The sequence below is a fragment of the Moschus berezovskii genome, chromosome 8 (assembly GCF_049115385.1).
Source record: "Moschus berezovskii isolate FMDL1 chromosome 8, NW_MosBer_1.0, whole genome shotgun sequence".
Classification (NCBI taxonomy): Eukaryota; Metazoa; Chordata; class Mammalia; order Artiodactyla; family Moschidae; genus Moschus; species Moschus berezovskii.
In genome coordinates, this window is record NC_142467.1 from 62,107,735 (window position 1) to 62,133,388 (window position 25,654).

The window sequence follows — 25,654 nt, forward strand, 5'->3', positions numbered from 1 at the left end:
TGCCAGAGAATGTTCAAACTACTGCACAACTGCACTCATCTCACACACTAGCAAAGTAATGCTCAAAATTCTCTAAGCCAGGTTTCAATAGTACGTGAACTCAGAACTTCCACATGTTCAAGCTGGGTTTAGAAAAGATAGAGGAAACAGATCAAATTGCCAACATCCACTGGATCATCGAGAAAGCAAGAGAGTCACAAAAACACATCTGCTTTATTGACTACGCCTAAGTCTTTGACTGCATGGATCACAACAAACTGTGGAAAATTCTTCAAGAGATGGGAATACCTGACCACCTTACCTGTCGCCTGAGAAATCTTTACGCAGGTCAAGAAGCAACACAGTTAGAACTGGACATGAAACAACAGACTGGTTCCATATTGGGAAAGGAGTACTCATTGGGAAAGGAGTACATGAAGGCTGTATATTGTCACCCTGCTTATTTAACTTGTATGCAGAGTACATCATGCAAAATGCTGTGCTGGATGAAGCTCAAGCTGGAATCATGATAGCCGGGAGCAAGATCAATAACCTCAGATATGCAGATGACACCACCCTTATGTCAGAAAGCAAAGAACTAAAGAGACTCTTGATGAAAGTGAAAGAGGAGAGTGAAAAAGTTGGCTTAAAACTCAACATTCTAAAAACTAAGGTCATGGCATCTGGTCCCATCACTTCATGGCAAATAGATGGGAAAACAATGGAAACAGTTTCAGACTATTTTCTTGAGCTCCAAAATCACTACAGGTGGTGACTGCAGCCATGAAATTAAAAGACGCTTGCTCCTTGGAAGAAAAGCTATGACCAACCTAGACAGCATGTTAAAAACCAAAGACATTACTTTGCCAACAAAGATTCATCTAGTCAAAGCTATGGTTTTTCCAGTAGTCAGGTATGGATGTGAGAGTTGGACCATAAAGAAAACTGAGTGCCAAAGAATTAATGCATTTGAACTGTGGTGTTGGACAAGACGCTTGAGAGTCCCTTGGACTGCAAGGAGATCCAACCAGTCAATCCTAAAGGAAATCAGTCCCGAATATTCATTGGAAGGACTGATGCTGAAGCTGAAACTCCAATACTTTGGTCAGCGGATGCAAAGAACTGACTCCTTAGAAAAGACTCTCATGCCAGGAAAAACTGAAGGCAGGGGGAGAAGGGGATGACAGAAGATGAGACGGTTGGATGGCATCACCAACACGATGGACATGAGTTTGAGCAAGCTCTGGGAGTTGGTGATGGATAGGGAAGCCTGGTGTGCTGCAGTCCATGGAGTCACAAAGAGTTGGACATGAATGAGCCACTGAATTGAACTGAGTGACCTGGGAAGCTCTGAGCCACCACATGTACATATATCCACTTGTTTTTAGATTCTTTTCCCATATAGGCTGGGTTTTCGGTAGCTCAGCTAGTAAAGAATCTGCCTGCAATGTGGGAGACCTGGGTTCAGTCCCTGGGTTGGGAAGATCCCCTGGAGAAGGGATAGGCTACCCACTCCAGTATTCTGGCCTGGAGAATACCACGGACTATATAGTCCATGGAGTTGCAAAGAGTCGGACACGACTGAGTGACCTTCATTTTTCCTATATAGGCCATCACAGAATATTGAGTAGAGGTCCCTGTGCTATAGTTGCTGCTGCTGCTAAGTCACTTCAGTCGTGTCCGACTCTGTGTGACCCCATACACAGAAGCCCACCAGGCTCCCCTGTCCCTGGGATTCTCCAGGCAAGAACACTGGAGTGGGTTGCCATTTCCTTCTCCAATGTGTGAAAGTGAAAAGTGAAAGTGAAGTCGCTCAGTCATGTCCGACCCTTAGCGACCCCATGGACTGCTGCTCCTCCATCCATGGGATTTTCTAGGCAAGAGTACTGGAGTGGCTTGCCATTGCCTTCTCCATGTGCTATAGTAGTAGGTTCTTATTAGCTATCTATCTTATATATAGTAGTGTATATATGTCAATCCCAAACTCCCAAATTATCCCTGCCTGCAAAGGTTAGATTTTAAATGATATCTAAATACATTTCTATGTTTCTAGAACCCAAGTCCAGGCTCAACTCCTAGTTCAGGTTTCCTTTTGCTAAACCATTCTGATTAAGAATAAATGAAAGCATTCAAAAAAGGCTCCTACATCCCTCAGTTCAGTTCAGGTCAGTTCAGTCGCTCAGTTGTGTCCGACTCTTTGCGACCCCATGAATCAGAGCACGCCAGGCCTCCCTGTCCATCACCAACTCCCGGAGTTCACTCAAACTCCTGTCCATTGAGTCGGTGATGCCATCCAGCCATCTCATTCTCTGTCGTCCCCTTCTCCTCCCACCCCCAATCCTTCCCAGATCAGAGTCTTTTCCAGGGAGTCAACTTGTCTCATGAAGTGGCCAAAGTATTGCAGTTTCAGCTTTAGCATCAGTCCTTCCAATGAACACCCAGGATTGATCTCCTTTAGAATGGACTGGTTGGATGTCCTTGCAGTCCAAGGGACTCTCAAGAGTCTTCTCCAACACCACAGTTCAAAAGCATCAATTCTTTGGCGATCAGTCTTCTTCACAGTACAACTCTCACATCCATACATGACCACGGGAAAAACCATAGCCTTGACTAGATGGACCTTGGTTGGCAAAGTAATGTCTCTGCTCTTTAATGTACTATCTAGGTTGGTCATAACTTTCCTTCCAAGGAGTGTCTTTTAATTTCATGGCTGTAATCAGCATCTGCAGTGATTTTGGAGCCCAAAAAAATAAAGTCTGACACTGTTTCCACTGTTTCCCCATCTATTTCCCATGAAGTGATGGGACCAGATGCCATGATCTTTGTTTTCTGAATGTTGAGCTTCAAGCCAACCTTTTCACTCTCCTCTTACACTTTCATCAAGAGGCTTTTGAGTTCCTCTTCACTTTCTGCCATAAGGGTGGTGTCATCTGCATATCTGAGGTTATTGATATTTCTCCTGGCAATCTTGATTCCAGCTTGTGCTTCTTCCAGCCCAGCGTTCCTCATGATGTACTCTGCATACAAGTTAAATAAGCAGGGTGACAATACACAACCTTGATGTACTCCTTTTCCTATCTGGAACCAGTCTGTTGTTCCATGTACAGTTCTGACTGTTGCTTCCTGATCTGCATACAGGTTCCTCAAGAGGCAGGTCAGGTGGTCTGGGATTCCCATCTCTTTCAGAATTTTCCACAGTTTATTGGTATCCACACAGTCAAAGGCTTTGGCATAGTCAATGAAGCAGAAATAGATGTTTTTCTGGAACTCTCTTGCTTTCTCCATGGTCCAGCGGATGTTGGCAATTTGATCTCTGGTGCCTCTGCCTTTTCCGAAACCAGCTTGAACATCTGGAAGTTCACGGTTCATGTGTTGCTGAAGTCTGGCTTGGAGAATTTTGAGCATGACTTTACTAGCGTATGAGATGAGTGCAACTGTGCAGTAGTTTGAGCATTCTTTGGCATTGCTTTTCTTTGGGATTGGAATGAAGACTGACCTTTTCCAGTCCTGTGGCCACTGCTGAGTTTTCCAAATTTGCTGACACACTGAGTGCAGCACTTTCACAGCATCATCTTTCAAGATTTGAAATAGCTCAACTGGAATTCCATCACCTCCACTAGCTTTGTTCGTAGTGATGCTTTCTAAGGCCCACTTGACTTCACATTCCAAGATGTCTGGCTCTAGGTCAGCGATCACGTTATCGTGATTATCTTGGTCATGAAGATCTTTTTTGTACAGTTCTTCTGTGTATTCTTGCCACCGCTTCTTAATATCTTCTGCTTCTGTTAGGTCCATACCATTTCTGTCCTTTATAGAGCCCATCTTTGCATGAAATGTTCCCTTGGAATCTCTAATTTTCTTGAAGAGATCTCTTGTTTTTCCTACTCTGTTGTTTTCCTCTATTTCTTTGCATTGATCGCTGAGGAAGGCTTTCTTATCTCTCCTTGCTATTCTTTGGAACTCTGCATTCAGATGCTTATATCTTTCCTTTTCTCCTTTGTTTTTCGCTTCTCTTCTTTTCACAGCTATTTGTAAGGCCTCCTCAGACAGCCATTTTACTTTTTTGCATTTCTTTTCCATGGGGATGGTCTTGGTCCCTGTCTCCTGTACAATGTCACGAACCTCCATCCAGAGTTCATCAGGCACTCTATGTATCAGATCTAGTCCCTTAAATCTATTTCTCACTTCCACTGTATAATCATAAGGGATTTGATTGAGGTCATATCTGAATGGTCTAGTGGTTTTCCCTACTTTCTACAATATAAGTCTGAATTTGGCAATAAGGAGTTCATGATCTGAGCCACAGTCAGCTCCTGGTCTTGTTTTTGCTGACTGTATACAGCTTCTCCATCTTTGGCTGCAAAGAATATAATCAATCTGATTTTGGTATTGACCATCTGGTGATGTCCATGTGTAGAGTCTTCTCTTGTGTTGTTGGAAGAGGGTGTTTGCTATGACCAGTGCATTCTCTTGGCAAAACTCTATTAGCCTTTGCCCTGCTTCATTCCGTGCTCCAAGGCCAAATTTGCCTGTTACTCCAGGTGTTTCTTGACTTCCTACTTTTGCATTCCAGTCCCCTATAATGAAAAGGACATCTCTAAGAATTATTAAATGGGTCTTCATAAAGAGCAAATCTCTGCTTTTTTCAGTCCTACACCCTCCCCAAATAGGGATTTCAAACACAGATCCTTGGACCTGTCTAATAGCCACCTGTTTTTCAAACCTGAATGAAAATCCAAATGAGGTTAACTGACTGATTTTTTACCCTGTGCAATGAGACTGCATTATCACTAGAATGTAAATATCAAAGTGATGATCTTAATTTATTGCTGCCTTAGTTTTCTTTTGGGTCATCCTCTATTTCTCTCTTGTCCCTTAAGAAGGAAGGCAGGTTGGTGGGTTATCAAGCATTCCATACAGAAAGAAACCTACTAATTGTCACCATCCCTAGGGACAGAAATGTCACTGACACAATACTTCCTACATTTCACTGGGGCAAGTTCTGTTGAATTAGACTTGGGTGAAGTGACACTGTGTAATATACTCCAATATAGTGTAGCTTCCCTGGTGGCTCAGAGGTTAAAGAGTCTGCCTCCAATACGGGACACCCAGGTTCGATCCCTGGGTCAGGAAGATCCCCTGGAGAAGAAATGGTAACCCACTCCAGTATTCTTGCCTGGAGAATCCCATGGATGGAGGAGCCTCGTAGGCTACAGTCCATGGGGTCGCAAAGAGTCAGACACGACTGAGTGACTGAACAGAACGGAATACCCAAACAGAAAAGTGGGAACTGTCTCCTGAAGCCTGCTGCAGGTACATGGAAAATTCCAAGGAGAATAAAAATGACAAATCCCTGCAGTATGTCACATTTTTATTTCATGAAGATGGAAAGTGCCACAGCATGATATTCATCTTTGGGAAGACTGAATAAAATGTCATCTGAGCCACCAGTTTAAAGAGACTCCTTTAAAAATATAAACTTGATCTTATGTGTTCTATTACAGATTGAACTTCCTTTATAGTTGTCCTGGAACCTAAACTACATAAAAATATTTTTATAGCTTTAACTCAATTGCCTAAAATAACTGCTGTTAATAATGGATTAGGCCAATGTTACAAAACTCTTCTTCCGTATACATAAATGATCAGAATCAGTTTTGTTATAAGACAGCAAAGCCTAGTGGTTAGCAATATAGGTTCTGGAGTCAGTCTGGCTTCAAATATGGCCTTACCATTCAATTGCCATGTGACCTATATAACATACTGGATCACTTTAAGCTTCAGTTTCCACATCTGCAAAATGGGAATACCAATAGTATTATTCCCTTGAGACCTTTTTTTTTTTTTGCAAATTCCATTAAAGAATGTTAGAAAGCATTTAGGACAGTTGAGCATTTAAGTAATACTTGACAACTATTAGTGATTACTATTTAAAGACAATTTCTGTTAATGATTGGGAATTAAATGTTTAAAAGTTATAATTTAAAACATAGTATGCACAGGCATTAGACAGCCGTCTGTTCTGCCTGGTAAACAATTACCCGCATGAAAATTATTTACCAACTCCTTTCACTTTTCAGTATGACACTGAAATGATAACAGAGAAATGAAATACTGTGCTGTGTTATATGATGAAGAATTGTATCAGCCGACCATGGATCTAATCGTCCACTGTTATTCATTTGCAGCCTATTTCTTTTTAGACTCAGGCTCATTTCTTCCAGCCTTCAGACTGCAGGCTATATTAATTTGCAAAGCAACCCCAAAGTTTTTCCTTCACACTGGCAAATAATAGGATATGTTACGTGCAGCCTCATTCTCAGGATACTGCTTTGAATAGTGTCTAGAGGTACAACATCCCCCTTGTGGTCATACTGAGTATTTACCAGGCTCTTGGGGAAACCAACAAAAACCTCAGCGATATGTGTACCCCCAGAATCATCCTCTCAGACATCCAAACAGTTAACACTATTTGATTCCAGAATTCTTCCGATTAACACTTTGTGGTTTTAAGTGTATGCAACAAGAAGGAAAAAGAGCAAATTCTTAGGAGAACTAGTAGATAAGAGATGCGAAGAGGATGCAGTTAATACCAATTATCCCACTTGCCCTCCTCCGTGTCATATGCAAGGTAGGGATGTGAAATTTTCAATTTCTACTTTGCTTCCATGTTTAATATTATTTATCATTTCTCCCTATGTTTCTATGTGTTTTTTTTTTTGAAAATTTTTATTGGAGCATAGTTGATTTACAACACTGTGCTAGTTTCAGGTGTACAACAAAATGAATCAGCTATACAAATACATATACCCACTCTTTTTTAGGTTCTTTCCCCATATAGGTTATTACACCGTATCCAGTAGCATTCCCTGTGCTATACAGTAGGTCCTTATTGGTTACCTATTTTATATATAGTCGTGTGCATACCTCAACCACAAGCTCCCAATTTATCCCTTCCCACATGGACATCACCAGACGGTCAATACCAAAATCAGATTGATTATATTCTTTTCAGCATCAATGTATTGTTTTAGTATACAAATATCCTAAAAAGAGGAGTCATTAGACTGTAGCTTGGATGACTGCAGAAAAATCTACTTCTGAGGGAATGAACAAAACAAGAGAAATGAAAGCACTAAGTATACAAGTAAGGATAATAAAAAACAAATAAGAGTGTGAGGGTACTTCTTAAAAGGACCTGTATATAACCTATAAACAATACAATGTTGGACCTTTATTTTCTTACTCCCACTTCCCTTCTCTCTTACAAGGTAAACTCTTCAGCTGTCTTCTCTCCCTCCCAAACTTCCCCAAAATTTCCTTCACAAGTCCTCACATCGGAATAGTGGAGCATTTTCCTCTTTTGATATTGGACTTTGAGACTTAAGAAGTCACTGGCATCTTGTTACACAACCCACCCCACTGTCCCATGCAACAAGGTTTCAAGATGGGCCTGAGGACCTGTTACAGAACACAAGTTTGTGTGCCTGACACACAGTGAAACCAAACCAACCAAAACAGGAGCTTGGAGCAGAGAAAGATTTTATTGAAGGGTCAAGCAAGGAGAAAGGGTGGCTCTAAATAAATCCCTGAACTGAGAGCTTTAGAGAGTAAGTTTTTATAGGAAAAATTTGGGGTGAGGTCTTCAAGGCATGTGACTTCCTTCTGGTGGGTTGGTAGTAAGGAATCTTGCCCTCAAGTTTAAGTTACCATCCTCTATCTTGCTGCTGCTGCTGCTAAGTCGCTTCAGTCGTGTCCGACTCTGTGCAACCCCATAGACGGCAGCCCACCAGGCTCCCCCGTCCCTGGGATTCTCCAGCCAAGAACACTGGAGTGGGTTGCCATTTCCTTCTCCAATGCATGTAAGTGAAAAGTGAAAGGGAAGTCGCTCAGTCGTGTCCGACTCTTAGCGAGCCCATGGACTGTAGCCTACCAGGCTCCTCCGTCCATGGGATTTCCCGGGCAAGAGTACTGGAATGGGGTACCATTGCCTTCTCCAGTCCTCTATCTTGGCAGGACCTAATTCCCATAGAACTCATAAATACTACATATATTCAGGTGATGTTAGTGGTAAAGACCAAGCCTGCAAAGCAAGCAACAGGGGTTTAATCCCTGGGTCGGGAAGATCACCTAGAGAAGGAAATGGTAACCCACTCCAGTAGTCTTGTCTGGTAAAATTCCACAGAGGAGCCTGGTGGGCTATAGTCTGTGGAGTCACCAAGACACAGCTGACTACACACTCCTTGAGGAGGAACCAGTGCCCCAGTGCTGTGCTATTCTTACCTGACTATGCCTCTCTTGTTTCCGTCCCCTAATAAGCAACTGCTGAAACCTGCCTTTTGGAATCCAGGGTACCTTAAAGAAGCTAAGGGCTTCCCTGATAACTCAGTTGGTTAAGAATCCGCCTGCAATGCAGGAGACCCCGATTCAAATCCTGGGTTGGGAAGATCCCATGGAAAAGGGAAAGGCTACACGCTCCAGTATTGTGGCTTAGAGAATTTCATGGACTGTAGAGTCCATGGGGTCGCAAAGAGTTGGACAAGACTGAGCGACTTTCACTTTAACTAAAGAAGCTAAAAGAACTCTATAAACAAGAAACAGGGGGAAAAGAAGGGCTTTCCTGCCCAGGTGGGCCCCACAGGGGCCTGCTTGTTTTCTAAGCCTCAGTGAGGCCCAGCAAAGCTGGGCAGTAGAATCTTGAGCTCAGATATGTTTTTCTCTTGACGGTCTGCACGATAATTAACCTAAGGTAACCCAATGCTTTGTATGAACGAAAGTCTTCTTTCGTAGTTCAAAACCCAAGGTCCCTGTGCTAACACACAGAAAAAATTCGCCTAAGGTCTCCACATGCAGGTGTACTTTAAGTTACTGCAACAGCAACAGGCAGTCAAAAGACAATACAAAGGACGAGGAATCCCAGGTTTACATTGAACAAAAGCCCAGGACAAAATGGCGCCCTCCACGAGAAGTAAAAGTCGACTCGCGCGGACCTTGCGGCCACCAGGATCTCCCAGGGAAACGGGGGTGGGGAGAACGAAACTCACGTGAGCTGGAGCACCCTATGACAGCGGTAGTCAGACTCCACCCCGTTTTTCACTACTCCCTGTGCACATGCGCTCCAGGCCCTCGGCGGTAGGCCAGTTGCGCAGGAGACCCCTCCTCTCGCGTAACTGACGCAAGGAGACTGTAATCTGTTCGCAGTTTATCCCGTGTGACCTTGAGTCCTTCCTGCCTCCGAGGACCGGGGTTGTCCACAGTACTGCCTTGTACCGCTCTTAGACCTCCCCGTCTCTCATGGAGCCCTGACTTGCCGCAGGAGGCGCAGAAGAACATGTTGTTCCCAACTATCAGGGCTCGAAGCGTATTAGCCATAGGCCCTGCCTCCGGGCGCGGCATACAGGTATTCTCTGATCAGGCAGCACGGGCGGCGCCTCAGAGGATGAGCGGGCTTCCAGGCCGCAGCGGTCAACCCCCGCCCCCCACCCCACGTGGTAGGAGGTTTCCAGAAGCGCTAGCACCTCTGCGCTGCGCTACCCTCTGCCGTCCGAGCGCCTCTTTGCTGTCTCGTACTTCCACCGTCTAGCAGCCATGATAAGCGCCAGCCGAGCCGCAGTATCCCGTCTCGTCGGCACCGCAGCCTCCCGGGGCCCCACAGCCGCCCGCCACCAGGTAAGCGACTGCCGGGCCCTCCCCGAGGGGCTCACGGTCTTGGAACTCAGTGCGGCAGGCCGCGGCCTTCGGGGTCAGAATCCTCCGGGAAAGAGGAGAGATGGAAAGTAACAGTATCCAGTGTTGCTGATTCAAGGATTAATTCAGGGTTTTGCCTTTCTTTCTTTGCTGAGTCACACTCCTTGGGAGCGTAGTTTTATTTCACCGTTATATTTCACCAAGTAGCTGGTAGTCGTTCTGGTAGGCTTTTTGATACGGATTACGCAGTTTTGGCCTTGAGGCCGTAGTATATAGGGAAGGAATAGCTATTATAGTTTTTATTTTCGCTTACGGGTAGGAGTCTTCTAGAATCCGGAGTGTGCAAGGACCCCGTTACCGTGATATGACGAAGGAAGAAAGAGCATCCGAGCAATAAGTTAAAAGTCAAGCTCTGATTTTGTTTGCGAACATTTAATAGTTGTTTTCCCGTAGTCGTCATCTCCGTTATTTCAGAAGCAAATCAGGAAAAGGCCGTGGAGTGCTCATTATCATGTAAGAGTAGAAACACATCTTTTGGAATTGTGTTTCTTTGCGCTCAGGTTGAGTAAAGGACGACTTGCAATAGCCTGAAGTGAGAATGTAACAAAGGTCTTTGATTCTGATCAGAGGCCACTCCTGACGTTTTTTTCCCCGACTCCACATTCCCTCCCCACCCCAAACTGACTTCACAAGGTTGCTAATTCTAGTCCCCTTAAAGCATTAGCTTTGGAGAAGGCAATGGCACCCCACTCCAGTACTCTTGCCTGGAGAATCCCGTGGATGGAGGAGCCTGGTGGGCTGCAGTCCATGGGGTCGCTAAGAGTCGGACACGACTGAGCGACTTCACTTTCACTTAAAGCATTAACTTGGCAACATCAGGGGAAATGGCTCAGATTAAGCTAAAGCTGAAACTCCAATACTTTGGCCACCTCATGCGAAGAGTTGACTCACTGGAAAAGACTCTGATCCTGGGAAGGATTGGGGGCGGGAGGAGAAGGGGACGACAGAGGATGAGATGGCTGGATGGACATGAGTTTGAGTGAACTCCGGGAGTTGGTGATGGACAGGGAGGCCTGGCCTGCTGTGATTCATGGGGTCGCAAAGAATCGGTGCGACTGAACTGAAGTTAAATCTATATTTGCAACACACATGTGTGGATCTTAAGTGCACACTGATGTGACAGTGAAATTGAGTAATTATTTTGTAATGTATTTTTGCTTCTCCACGGGATGTTTGGCAGTGTTTGAAAATGACTTTGGTTGTTACAGTCTGGGTAACCATGCTACTACTAGGTTCTAGTTGTAAAGGTCCAAGTTGTTACTGAACATCCTGCAGTGCATAGAACAGCCCAGCTCCCAACAAAAGTTTTGTTCAAAATCACTAATGCCGAAGTTGAGAGACCTTTTGTTAATGTAATTCAGGACAGTTTTACATGTACTTGTTTGTCTGGCTTATTTGGAAAATTTATACTTTATTGGACTTGATTGCTGTGTCAGTACCATTATGCCTGTTATACATGATATATTTTAAAATTTCAATGAATTTTATTCATGGTAGAATGAAAATCTCAAACGTTCACATATTCTTCAGAAGAATAGTTAAAAACAAGCCCAAGTTTTCATATGTAACTGATGGCTGATGCAGTTTTTTTTTTTTTTTAAGGATGGCTGGAATGGCCTTAGTCATGAGGCTTTTAGAATTGTTTCAAGGCGGGACTATGCGTAAGTATAATTTCATTTTCTTTAATAGTAAGATGATAAATATTAAGTCCCAGACTAATGGTCTCTAAATTTATGATTATTTTGTTAAAAAAAAAAACAAAAAACACTGTTATATTAATGGATTGTTCATTTCACCACAGTAGCAAATAATTGTTTTCTAACAAACCTTCTTCATATTGTAAAATACGTCTTTTTTACCACCATTTTGGAGACCACTGTTAACTGATCATAGCATTGTTTTAAATGTCTTACAGATCAGAAGCAATCAAGGGAGCAGTTGTTGGTATTGATTTGGGTACTACCAACTCCTGTGTGGCAGTTATGGAAGGTAAACAAGCAAAGGTGAGCATAATTGGAGGCTCTGGACCATGTAGTGGTAGCTAGTAGAGAATTCAGAATTCTGTGTCCTTTGGCTTAGATAAGGGACATATTAAAGGTTGCGTTTAAATTCTTAAGACTCTCTTGAGATGCATCTTTGTGCTTAATTTATGCTGCTGCTAAGTCACTTCAGTCATGTCCAACTCTGTGTGACCCCACTGACGGCAGCCCACCAGGCTCCCCCGTCCCTGGGATTCTCCAGGCAAGAACACTGGAGTGGGTTGCCATTTCCTTCTCCAATGTATGAAAGTGAAAGTGAAGTCGCTCAGTCGTGTCCGACTAGTAGCGACCCCATGGACTGCAGCCCACCAGGCTCCTCCATCCATGGGATTTTCCAGGCAAGAGTACTGAAGTGGTTTGCCATTGCCTGGTAATAATCAAATGGATTTAACTTCTCAGGATTTAAGTGTGGGCTAGTACAGAGATAATAAAATTTTACCTTTTTATAAGTCAGTTAAAAGTTAAAGGTGCAGAAACAGTCTCGAAGCAAGTGGAACTCCAAATAATGCAAAGGCTGGGTCATAAGTAAATAATGTTCTTTATTTCCTGCTGTGGTAGAGGCTCTTCCTCCTGAATCCTACCTAGTCTGTTCTTAAAATCTTTATTCCCACATGGTTCTCCTCAATAATATTTGAAGCACCTGGATCTTTTAATTCCTTTATGGCGATTAAAAAAAATTTTTTTTTTCCTTTACTGCAGTGGGTCTTCGTTGCTACATGCAGGCTTTTTCTAGTTGGCGGCCAGTGGGGGCTACTATCTTGTTGCAATGGCTTCTCTTATTGTGGACCAGGATCTCTAGGGTGCTCAACCATCAGTAGTTGTAGCACACGGGCTTAGTTGCCCCACACCATGTGGAATCTGCCCAGACCAGGGATCCAACCTGTTATCCTCTGCATTGGCATGTGGATTCTTAACCAGGGGACCACCAGGGGGATCTGCAAATTTTTTTTAATGCCGGAAACTTTTAGCCATCACCAAAACAAAAGTAAATTTAATTGTATGACAACAGTAAGAAAAATCTGATTCATATATATTCCTGTTTTTCTGGGTGTTCTTAGTTGAAAATTGTTTCAATCTCAGACAGTAGTTGTTTACTATGTGAATATTTACAGGGCAGAAGAATATCCTCACTAGTACTATTGTTTAATGTTTGCTTTGTGTCTCAAATAATTGATACAAAGACACTGGTGGTGACTGGAACCTTACTCTCTGTCCTACTTTGGGAGTTTTAGGTGCTAGAGAATGCTGAAGGTGCCAGAACCACCCCTTCAGTTGTAGCCTTTACAGCAGATGGTGAGCGACTTGTTGGCATGCCGGCCAAGCGACAGGCTGTCACCAACCCAAACAACACATTCTATGCTACCAAGCGTCTTATTGGTCGGCGATATGATGACCCAGAAGTTCAGAAAGACATGTGAGTAATAGTAAGACTGTATTTAAGACTGTATTTATTTGCAAAGGCTGTATAGAACAGTCTTACTAGCAGGATCCCTGGGGACAAGCCCTGCCCGTACCAGAGGGTGTCTTCTTCAAAATATTCAATTCTGCCTTCACAGATTAGGACTTTGCTATGTGTGACATGAAATGTGAAGATTTGGCTAGTCATACCTGGACCATATAAATTGGTGTTAAACATGAGACATATAATGACATAGGCTCCCTCTTATGCTGATCCGATAGGTTGACATGTTTTCAAGGTTTATCCTTGTTGTCACATGTTATCAGTATTTCATTTGTTTTTATGGCCAAATAATACTCCATTGCACACATATATACATAATTTAGTGTTTATTTGTTGATGACATTTGGGTTGTTCCACTTTTTGACTGTTAATGAGTAATGCTACCATGAACATTTGTAGGTTTGTATGTGGATATACGTTTTCATTTCTCTTGGGTAGACATCTAGTAATGAAGTTTCTGGGTCATATGGTATCTCTGTGTTATCCAAAGTAGCTGCATAAATTTTTGGTGAGAAGAATGTTCAGGTTTCATCAGGATGTTTTTACATGTTAGTGATTACTTTCTAAAGGATTTCATTCAGTGAATTCCTGAAGTTCTCATTTGTTGGCCATGGATCTCATGGGGTGGAAGATGGGCTTTCATGGTGTATGGTAACTTCATGGTAGATTGTGCTGACGTGTTTTCTCAAATATTTGTGTCTTTCAGTAAAAACGTTCCTTTTAAAATTGTCCGTGCCTCTAATGGCGATGCCTGGGTTGAAGCTCATGGAAAACTCTATTCCCCAAGTCAGATAGGAGCATTTGTGTTGATGAAGATGAAAGAGACTGCAGGTGAGAAAGCTTAGTTCATATCTGGGAAAATTCAGAAAACCACATGATTACTCTGAGATCACTGGCTTCCGTATCTCATTGACCTTTGAATGAGTCTGCAGTGGCTTTTGCACAGAATACCTAGAAATGGCAAAACTTAATTACTGTTTCTCTACAAATTGAATTTCTCTTCCAAGTTTTCCTAATGATGGCTTGCATGTTTCTTTTTCCCAGAAGGGAAACCAAAAGACTACATGTTAAGTTTTTGTGTCTGTTAGGTAAAACTTATAACTTCCTATTTGAGAAACAGTGGCTCTTTTAAATCTAAAAAACTAGGTCATTGTAGTTGGTGAGCCTTCACTAATGTGTTAAAGGTGAGATCTTGGGTTTTTTAAATCGGAGTGTTTTTCAATAAGATCTTTACATGTTAGGTCATATGCTAAAAAACTAATGGGTACTGTTTGTGATCTCAAGAGGATGACATGGGTTGTCAGGCTACATTATTCATTGTAGCTTATTTTATCTGATAGGATTCTCATGGTTGATTTTCATTGATTTCTTTTCCAGAAAATTATTTGGGGCATACAGCAAAAAACGCTGTGATCACAGTCCCAGCTTATTTCAATGACTCTCAGAGACAGGTGAGTTCAATTAGCATTTTTAGTCATGAAATAAATGGTACTTGGGACACAAGGGTGAAAAATGCTTTTTTTCTTTAGGCCACTAAGGATGCTGGCCAGATATCTGGACTAAATGTGCTTCGGGTAATTAATGAACCCACAGCTGCTGCTCTGGCTTATGGTCTGGACAAATCAGAAGACAAAATGTAAGTTTGTGTAATAAATTTCCACTTAGATGTGTGAGACTAAGTTCAGGAATCTTGAAATCTATCCTCAAACATCATCTTGATTTCTTAGTGTTGCGCCTTAGACTAAAGATGTACTGCCTTGACCTTTTCCCCAGGTTTCTATGGTTTGTGTTTTTCATTCATTTCAGGACTATTCCTTTGATTACTTTTTTCTTTCTTTTTAAAAGTACTGGCTATGGTTATTTTACTCCCTTGGTATGCCTGTTGGCAAGTGTTCATCCAGAAGTTTAGCATTTCATTTTAACTCTTATGTGTTTTACGTGTTGCTGTAAGGACCATATATTACGACATATGACACTTAGGCAGTCATCAGCTTTCATAATTATACCTGGGTGGGGGGAAATAGCCAGATTTATGTTAGTTTGGTGACTGAACTCTACCTGTGATGATTTTGTTCTTGAAGACCTTCTTTTTTCTTTCTAGCATTGCTGTATATGATTTAGGTGGTGGAACTTTTGATATTTCCATACTGGAAATTCAGAAAGGAGTATTTGAGGTGAAATCCACCAATGGAGACACTTTCTTAGGTGGTGAAGACTTTGACCAGGCCTTGCTGCGTCACATTGTGAAGGAGTTCAAAAGAGAGGTTAGTTACCAGTGTGGTTAATATGTAGACATTGGAATACCGAGAATTTCCTCGGACTGCGGTTTGCTTTATGATTTTTTCTCCCGTTAATAGACTGTTGCATAGTCCACTGAAATTGCATTTCAGTTTCATGGGTGCTCTGAACTGTTCCAGTTATTGTAACTTCAAATTGTGAACAGACAACAATGAAAAGGATACCGTACCTGGGGTGTACAATAGTGCTAAGGCATTTTATATAGGAAAACTGCATGTGTTTGGATTGGGGTATCCACGTTTTTGGAGAGAAGTGCTAGAACCAATCCTCACCAATACTGATGGACAACTATATAGGTTTCCTCCACTATCTGAAAATGTCTTCCTTTGAGACCTATGATAAGCTGAAATATTGTGAAGCAAAGAAGCAATTACCTTAGGGCACATTTTGCTAACGGATGCACAAAACAAAATTCATATGCTCCCAGATAGTTCAAAGCTATCGTGGCTTGATGCTCAGATAAGTGTAGTTACTGGGCAAGGAGCTTGGGGTGCACACTGCCTCTATAATGGCTTGCTGCAAAGCAAATGCTGAATATTAGTTGTCCTTTTTGCCTTTTTTGTAAATGTGAAAATCCTTTTCAGATTTCATTTGGTTGGCAAAAACAGGTGTTAATACAGATCTTTTATAAAAGTGAGGTGTGGTTTAAAGCAAGTTTTGGAAAAGTGGGAGAATACCTGTACTGGAAAAGGAATTTTGAGAATTCCTTTTTTGAGCTAGAATCCTACAGCTGGAAAGAAATGAGAATAGTTCATCCCTTTAACTCCAGACATAATATATCTTTTTCAGATTAGGTCTTTTTCCTGAAATTTTTAAAGGCAATGATTAATTTTTGCTTGTTTATAAAGGTAGGGCTTTATTTTGTCTTCTCTACAACTTCCCACTGTGATTTAAGTAGTATTCATTTTCTCACTTACACTAGTTATATTATGTCTTTGTTAGACGGGGGTTGATTTGACCAAAGACAACATGGCGCTTCAGAGAGTTCGGGAAGCTGCTGAGAAGGCCAAGTGTGAACTCTCTTCATCTGTGCAGGTGAGACATGGATAAATTCCAGCAGCCTTGATGGATCTTTTCAGCCAGAGTTTACTTGAATAGCATATTTTAATTGGCATAATGTTGGTGAGATTTTTTTTTTTTAAACCATTTTCTGGTTGGTAGTAAAAAAAAAACTTTTCTATTAACAGAATCGTGTTTTTAATGGGTAAGCTGAAATTTGTTAAGCACCAAATCAGGTTATGTTACAGGAGCCAAATAATGGTTTAATTGAGAGCTGAATGACATTGAATATACTTATTTGCATTAAAGATAGTATTTTTAAAATCTGGACTGCACCATTATGCTAAGTCACTTCAGTCTTTTCCAACTTTTCGGACTTTTTGTGACCCTATGGGCCATAGCCCGCCAGGCCCCTGTGTCCACAGGATTCTCCATGCAAGAATGTTGGAGTGGGTCGCCATTTCCTCCTCCAGGGGATCTTCCTGACCCAGGAATTGAACCCAAGTCTCTTATGTCTCCTGCATTGGCAGGCGGACTCTTTACCACCTGCTGCTGCTAAGTCACTTCAGTCGTGTCCGACTCTGTGTGACCCCATAGAGGGAAGCCCACCAGGCTCCCCCGTCCCTGGGATTCTCCAGGCAAGAACACTGGAGTGGGTACCACCTGGGAAAATCTAGACTGAACAGTGGGCAAAATTAGAATTACTAACCTGGAAATACTAGGAGACTCTCAGAACTACTTCTGTTTTTATTTCAGACACTTTTTTATGTAAGTCTCTCTCTTTTTTTTTTTTTTTTATGTAAGTCTTTAATTGTCTAATTTGGATCACCAGTCTAGACACTGTGTTAATGAAACCTGGCTGAAGGCCAGGGAATATGTACCTGTGCAAGTTTGCCTCCATGGGCAAACGCTTTACCATCTGAGACACCAGGGAAAGGTTGACATTAATTAGACATTATATCAATAAATGTCAGAAGTAATGTAGAGGTTAACAGTTACTCTGTAGATAGACTGTTGGAGATTAAGTTTCTATTTCATTATTTGCTATATGACTTTGGATGAATTACTAATGTTTGTTTTCTTGTCTATAAAATGAGGATAATTAGGATTCCATTCCCCCTTAGAGTTGTGAGGATTAGTGAATTAATAGGTATAACATGTTTAGGACAATGTGTAGTAAATAGCAAGTGGTACTGTAAATGTATATGTTAATTTTATTTTCTAAAAAAGGCAAACTTAGATTAATAATAGAGGAACTTGACAGGTATTTGACATAATTAGATCTCCTGCAAGGTGAGTTGATCAGGAAAACATAAAGTGCCAAGTAAGTATGAGGTGGTGGGGTAAGACCTGATAAAGGGTCAATGTTGCTGAAGTACAGACTAGAGGGGCAGGAGGAGCATAGAAGATAAGGCTGGAGGCTTTACAGATTGGAGGATTTGGTGTCTTTCCTGAGATAATGACTACAAATCACTGAAAAATTTTGAGATGGGGCAGTGACATGGTCAGGTTTGGGGAAAGCACCCTGAGGTGGAGTGGAAAAGGCGGGGGAGCTGTGGCAGCTTGAGTGGGTGGTGTGAAAAAATGTAGGGGGCTGTTAAAACTACACCAGGTGGTGAGAGAGAGGAAAGGACTTGAACCAGGATGAGGCAGGGAGAGATACGTGGTTCGATTTGAGAGAGAGAAGGGACAAAACTTCATGATGGAACTGGCATTTGAAGGTGGAAAGTCCTGGAGTTTTTCAGTTTGTAACTTAGAGCATATGGAACTGCACTAGTACAGTAACCATATATGGCTATTTAAGATTAAATACAATTTAAAAATATTTATTCGACTGCACTGGGTCTTGGTTGCATACAAACCCTTAGTTGCCGCATGTGGGATCTAGTTCCCTAACCAGGGATCAAACCTGGGCGCCCTGTATTGGGAGTAGAGTCTTAGCCACTGGACCCACCAGTTCAGTCGCTCAGTCGTGTCCAACTCTGCGACCCTATGAATCACAGCATGCCAGGCCTCCCTGTCCATCACCAGCTCCCGGAGTTCACTCAAACTCATGTCCATAGAGTCGGTGATGCCATCCAGCCATCTCATTCTCTGTCATCCCCTTCTCCTCCCGCCCCTAACCTTTCCCAGCATCAGAGTCTTTTCCAGTGAGTCAACTCGTCGCATGAGGTGGCCAAAGTATTGCAGTTTCAGCTTTAGCATCAGTCCTTCCAGTGAACACCCAGGATTGATCTCCTTTAGAATGGACTGGTTGGATCTCCTTGCAGTCCAAGGGACTCTCAAGAGTCTTCTCCAGCACCAGGGAAATCCCAAAATACAATTTTTAAGAATTCCATTTCTCAGTTGCGCTAGGTGAATTTCAGCTTTTCAGCCATGTGTGACTAGTGGCTCCTGGATTGAGAAGCACAGGTAGCATTTCCATTGCCACAGAAAGTTCTATTGGATTGTATTAACTTAATTTTTTTTCTTATTTGGTTTAACATTGTGCAAAGAGGAAATTGTTATTGGTGTTCTTAAAACTATATCCAGTATCACTGTTTTTACAGAAGGTTTGTTAATTCTTATTAAGCTTTTAACTGTCCAGGGTACTCTACCTGAAGAAAAGTGGTTAAGGATTTGCTCCCCTCAGTCTGTATTGCTCTTTGGCCTTGCTTTGATGTGAAGTTGGAGGTGCAGCATAAATTTAACACTCTTCCTGGAAGTTCACCCCTGAGACACCTGTTTCTGCATGTTTAGTAGTGAGTTTTGTTAGTCTGAATATTCTTAATCCATGCCTTATAAGGAGTTTGCATTTATTGATGCTGTATGTTACATGGTGTGACTGTAGCAGTGTTTGCTGCTCTCTATGACTATCATAGCAGTAGTCAGTCCTTTAGGCATTTTTGTTGTAGCTTTTTTAACCACCTTAGACTTGTAAAGCCCTGGTTTGGTGGCAGATTATTTGGTTCAGAGCATACATGTGACTTTTTTCTTAAAGTACATGGAATTTAAAAAAAAAAACTTGGTAAAAACACAGTAGTGTGATTTCTTAATGCATGTTTTAATGGCAGGACAATTATTCACCTTCTGAATGGGGATTTTTTTCTTGCTTATTCCAATATTCCAAACAAAACTATTCCATCCTTCATTATTATTAATAGGTTTATAGTGTTACTTCTGAGAAGATAAGAGGTTAAATCTTTAAGAATCTGTCTTTGGTAGCTGTTCGTTTAAAGTGTGTCTGATCCTCCCTGTGATTTTTGAAATATTTTCTAGTGTGTAGTCTTTAATTGAAGTAACTGGTCTTCCTGTTTCCCTTGCAGACTGACATTAATTTGCCATACCTTACAATGGATGCTTCTGGACCCAAGCATTTGAATATGAAGCTGACCCGGGCTCAGTTTGAAGGGATTGTTACTGACCTAATCAGAAGGACCATTGCCCCATGCCAAAAAGCTATGCAAGATGCGGAAGTCAGCAAGAGTGACATAGGAGAAGTGATACTGGTTGGTGGCATGACTAGGATGCCCAAGTTAAGTACCCATGGAATTCTTGGCATAGAGAGCAGAGAGGGCCAACATATGATTTCTTAGGACACAGTATATGTACACCATATGGCTTATGTTGTGTAGGGACATGTGTATGTGACCTCTCTACCACCTTGGCCTGAAAGGGGTATGAATTTGTGTACTGGCTAGAGTTCTAATCTTAAGTAATATTTTTAAAAAGGATTAAGAAGGTGGGGATTGTCTTTGGAGTACTAGCAAGGAGGACCCTGAACTTCAGTTTTATAGAATTTTTCAGAATGAAACAGTATGAGGTCCGAGACACCTTAACATACAGCTTAACTAGCCTCTATAGGCAGTTTTGGAAATGTATTTTGCACTATAGTGTCTGGGTTTCTAATACCATCTTCAACAGAGATTTCTGCAATGATGCATTGTATCTGACAAGACAGGTGTGTGGAAAACTAATAACTGAGCACAGAACATGTTGAAGGTATTTCTTTATAGCTTGAATAGAATGATCTTGGGCTTTGATTTTCATATTTTGAGTACTTATGCTGAAGTAAATAATGCAGACAATAAACTGGGGGTGAAAAAGAGAGGCTTTGAATCAAGCAGGTATCTTTAGGTTAAATTATCTCAGATGTTATATTCAAATAGAACTTTTTCCTAGCATTAGCAAAATACGGAGAGGAAAACATACTTCACATCAGCACTGGTATTGAATTACTGAATTACTACTGCTGCTTTTAAGCTAAGTTTTAGTTGATACATAGAAGAGAACTTGGACAATATCGATTTAATTTACCTTGCCTTCCAGCTTCTATTCCTAGTGTGTTGCTTGGGAAATCAGATGACAAAATTTAGGCAAATTGTTTCCAAATTTAAAAAGGCTATAAATGAGATATTCTGAGTAAAGTATGTGTTACCAAATGATATACTTAATTCATTAATAAGGACTCAACTGCAAAATAATAATTTGAGTAAACATTCTTGGATCTGAAGCAACCTATCCTAGATCTGGTGGGGTCTGTGGATACATGCGCTTCTCTCATTCTCAGGCAATTGCCCTGAGTAGCTAGTGACAAGGTTCTTTTTTCTTGGTGCTCAGGTTCAGCAGACTGTGCAGGATCTCTTTGGCCGAGCCCCAAGTAAAGCTGTCAATCCTGATGAGGCTGTGGCCATAGGAGCTGCCATTCAGGGAGGTGTGCTGGCTGGTGATGTGACAGATGTGCTGCTGCTGGATGTCACTCCCCTGTCTCTGGGTATTGAGACCCTGGGAGGTGTCTTCACCAAGCTTATTAACAGGAACACCACTATTCCAACCAAGAAGAGCCAGGTAAAAGTCACCCCTCCTTACTTTCTCACAGAGATACTAGATTCTGTGAGGGATGTGATTGTAGCCACTTCTGTGAGCTCTTTCTAGAAAACTTTTCTTTTTGTTTTGCAGTTCATACTAGTTGAATGTGGGTGGGTGGTAAGAATCTTGTCATTTATTCTCTTATATTCCTGGAAAAGTTCTCTTTACCTGTAAGGAGTGGTGGTGATTTTAGGCAAGTCATCAAGTGTCTTCCTTCACAGGACAATAATGTGCCAGAAGGAGCCTCATTATTTGAAAATTCCTGAAATTTATTCTCAGAGGTAGTAAATAAAATGTTTTGGCCGACACTAGGGGAGTGTGCTTGTCTTCCCAGTAAATGATAGTTCTGAGATACCAAGCCAAGGGTTATTTGGACAGTGGGTCTTAGATTTAGAATAACTTCCTAACTTTCTGAGTTTTGATGTTTTTATGAAAGAACTATGACTGTTGCTATGCTTGCAGTGATATATTGCCACAACGTCATTCTGAAGAAAAGTGATGATTTCCTGTAACTATGAACATAAATGTCCTTTCTCTGACCCATTTCTCTGGATGAGCATGTTTAAGCGTCTCACTTTTTATAGCTCCTTCTCTTGAGGCCTTATGAGCTAGTGCTGCATCTTTGTACAATGCGTTTGCTTAGCTGAAACAATAGCTATTGTATGCCCTTCTGCTGTGCTAATCCTACTCCTGTTCTCTGTAAAGACATGGGCCTTTGTTCTGAACATAGTGTACATTAGGATTCTTCCAATGTTGGGATGTGAATTTCTTCCTTTGGTTAGCAGTTTGTAGGAGGTAATAGTTTAATCAGGCTGCCAACCCAGCAAGTTTCCTTCTTTTCCCTAGGTGTTTTCTACAGCTGCTGATGGACAGACTCAAGTGGAGATTAAAGTGTGTCAGGGTGAGAGAGAGATGGCTGGAGACAACAAACTTCTTGGACAGTTTACTTTGGTAGGTATTAGGAATCCTGAATTTCATGCTCATGATCATTCTTTTTATGGTGAAGTTACACTATTCTGACTCATAATATTATTATAAACTGCTGACACAGTTTTTGTTATTTTCGGATAGTATTCAAACGAATGCTGCAGCCAGACAACCAGGGCTTCAGTTTTTACTTGAAAGCCTTGCCTTGCTTCTTGTGCCTTGGGAACTAAGTCAAGATGTTTTTAAGCTTCAGGGAAATGTTCATAAAACAGTGCTTATTAGACAGAATTTCTCATTACTACTTTTAAAGACTGTTGCTGGTTTTTTGGCCATACTGCACGGCATGTGGGATCTTAGTTCCCTCACCAGGAATTTAACCTGTGTCCCCTGCAGTGGAAGCAGAGTCTTAACCACTGAACTGCTAGGGAAATCACTTGCTACTAGCTTCTAGTCAGCATTCCTTATTGTTTCTTACTGACATGAGCAACAGAGAACTTTGCTCTCACTGTGTATTCTTAGGTACATAAAGCCATTATAGTTACTTGCTGCAGCCAGCCTTCACTGGTATGAGTCTTGTTTATTTCAGGCAGCAATGAAAGTATTACCCTAACCTACAAACTCCTGTTTTTGTACATTTAAAGTGTAAGTTTTGCTTGTTCTCCCAGAAAACAGTTAACTTATTCCCCAGAAGCTCATACAGGTTTTGGAAATAGAGCATTGGACCTGTTGGTTAGTGGAGCTTACTCTGGTATTCATTTATTCTAGATTGGAATTCCCCCAGCCCCTCGTGGAGTTCCTCAGATTGAAGTTACATTTGACATTGATGCTAATGGGATTGTACATGTTTCTGCCAAAGATAAGGGTACAGGACGCGAGCAGCAGAGTAAGTTCTCTTATTTATTAGATTTTAAGAGTGAGGTAAGGGCTTCCCTAGTCGCTTAGTGGTAAAGAATCCGTCTGCAATGCAGGAGATGTGGGTTTGATCCCTGGGTCAGGAAGATCCCCTGGAGAAGGAAATGGCAACCCAGTCCAGTATGCTTGCCTGGGAAATCCCATGGACAGAAGAGCCTGGCAGGCTACAGTCCATGGACTCACAAAAGAGTCAGACTGGACTTAGTGACTAAAATAACAAGAGTGAGGTAAGAGACTTTGAAGTTCCTCTCCCTTAGGAACTACACTCTAGACTGTATACCTTCCCCACCCCCCGGCCCCCACCAGCCTCAGGGGAGGATGGTGAGTCCTTGCCTTCATTGTCCTTAGTTATTAGTGTCTCGTTACCACGTGTGGTGTTCATTCCCCAAAACAAGCACTGAGCCTCTGGATTGCTGAAGTTTTTGGTAGGCAGGGCAGTTAGTTGATCTCTGTATATTAGACCCTTGGTTTCCCTCTGCTTATTATAGGCCAGTAGGCTATCAATATTAGCTACTCTGAACAGGAGGATTCTTTTTCTTAAAACAGTAGAGAAAGAAGCATATGAAGCATATCATTTTCCTGGGAAATAACGTGGTGCCTTCTTTTTCATTATAGTTGTGATTCAGTCTTCTGGTGGATTAAGCAAAGATGATATTGAAAATATGGTTAAAAATGCAGAGAAGTATGCTGAGGAAGACCGGCGAAAGAAGGTGATTATTTCACTCGTAACTTATGTGAAGTGCCTTTCTTATTTATTCTCATATAGAAATTGTCATAGAATCCAGCTAAAATCTCTTAAAGACACCTCAGACCACAGTGATTTCTCCCTCCTACTGTTTATACTCTTTAACTGTGTGTAGCCATTAGCAGGTTGATGCTAATGGTAAAGTCTTTGTTCATACTGCATTTTAAATTTCTCTTAGGAACGAGTTGAAGCAGTTAATATGGCTGAAGGAATCATCCATGACACAGAGACCAAGATGGAAGAATTCAAGGACCAACTGCCTGCTGATGAAGTAAGTCCTCTTTTAAAACAGCTCAAGTTTGGGGTGTATTGTCACTAATGTCAGTGACAGTCATTTTTCTCTGGATCTTGATAGCAATTTCTTTAAAAAGTGTCTCTAAACATTCTGCTATATGTTCCTGGCTAAGAAAATCAGAAAAAGTGAGGGTTTGGCTTTGTTTTGGTTTTAAGTGCAACAAGCTAAAAGAAGAGATCTCCAAAATGAGGGAGCTCCTTGCTCGGAAAGACAGTGAAACGGGCGAAAACATAAGGCAGGCGGCCTCTTCCCTTCAGCAAGCATCACTGAAGCTTTTCGAAATGGCATACAAAAAGGTATTTTGCTCCTAACTCAGTGTAACTGCTCTTGATCACTTTCACTGATGACTGCTACACAGCCATTTATGGAACTGGGAGTATTGGACTTGGAAGTAAACTTCCTGGTCTTGAATACTTTGGGAGGGAGAGGTGGTGAACCCAAAGGGAAGAAATCACTGAAACTGGAAGAGTGGAACAGGTAGGATATAGCTCCTTCATTTTTAGTTCATCAGAGAACAAACTGTCACCCTTAACATTAAATAAGTGACTCTCTCAAATGCTTTCTTACAGATGGCATCCGAGCGAGAAGGCTCTGGAAGCTCTGGCACTGGGGAGCAAAAGGACAATCAAAAGGAGGAGAAACAGTAACAGCAGTAAACTTTGGAGTTGAAAGGACAACATGCTTGGGAGTGAAGGGATTTCCTGAGCTGAAATGGGAAACTTCAGTCTTCTACTGTGTTTTTGCAGTATTCTATATATAATTTCCTGAATATGTAAATTTAGTGACCATTAGCTAATGATCATTTCATGAGTGACAAGTCCAGCAGTACAAAATTCACAGTATTCTGTCCCTAGCCTGTCATTCTTTTTCATTTCAGCTGCATGTAAAGTTGGAAAGATGATTTATTGATCATTCTAAAGATGTAACATTGTTTTGTGTTGAAGTAGCCATATTTTCAAAGGATGAAATCTCACACAGTGAAGACAGTTGGGTCTGGAATGAAACCATAAGGTGATGAGATCCTTCTAGTGACCTGAGTACTGCTGTACCAGCCTGTGTGTATGTGGAATTCCTCAACTGAGGCCTTGCAAAGCAATCCAGCTGTGCCGTGTTGGGAGGAAGGGCAGGGAAAGCTAAATCAACAGAAAACTGAGCTAACTTTATTAGATCCAGCTTTTAAAACACAAGTCACGCAAATTTTCTGAAGGCATACTTTCCTAGATACCCTTTGGCCTTATGTCTGGCACCTGTGTCCTTGATGACTGTTCTTTGTGATCCATTCTGGGCTTTTTTAAAAAAATAAATAGGAAAACCATCTTGATCTTTTTGTGTGAGGACCTGAAATTTAGCTTCAGAAATATATGACATGAATTACATTTCCCAGCTCCCAGACCTGTATATGG

The 25,654-nt window shown here is 41.6% G+C and overlaps 1 protein-coding gene, 1 long non-coding RNA gene and 1 other non-coding gene across 3 annotated transcripts in view; 2 read left to right on the top strand and 1 right to left on the bottom strand.

Annotated features, from left to right (window-relative positions):
* Window positions 1–9,136, bottom strand: part of LOC148777077 (uncharacterized) — a 31,050-nt gene extending 21,914 nt beyond the window's left edge. Inside the window, exon 1 of the long non-coding RNA XR_016037961.1 lies at window positions 9,024–9,136. This is a non-coding gene — a long non-coding RNA (uncharacterized LOC148777077). The remainder of the gene's footprint in view (window positions 1–9,023) is intronic.
* A 322-nt stretch (window positions 9,137–9,458) lies between these two features.
* On the top strand, window positions 9,459–25,572 carry HSPA9 (heat shock protein family A (Hsp70) member 9). Its single transcript, XM_088838638.1, has 17 exons — window positions 9,459–9,648; window positions 11,329–11,387; window positions 11,642–11,729; window positions 12,998–13,179; window positions 13,934–14,058; window positions 14,605–14,678; window positions 14,757–14,863; window positions 15,329–15,491; window positions 16,468–16,560; window positions 19,830–20,037; window positions 21,122–21,351; window positions 22,219–22,323; window positions 23,065–23,182; window positions 23,827–23,921; window positions 24,135–24,227; window positions 24,407–24,547; window positions 24,821–25,572. The coding sequence occupies exons 1-17, from the start codon at window positions 9,568–9,570 to the stop codon at window positions 24,896–24,898; spliced, it is 2,040 nt and encodes a 679-aa protein (XP_088694764.1). The 5' UTR covers window positions 9,459–9,567; the 3' UTR covers window positions 24,899–25,572.
* LOC129559651 (small nucleolar RNA SNORD63) lies at window positions 20,434–20,492 on the top strand. Its single transcript, XR_008686598.1, has one exon. It is a non-coding gene; the product is annotated as a small nucleolar RNA SNORD63 (small nucleolar RNA).
* Window positions 25,573–25,654: the final 82 nt, after the last annotated feature.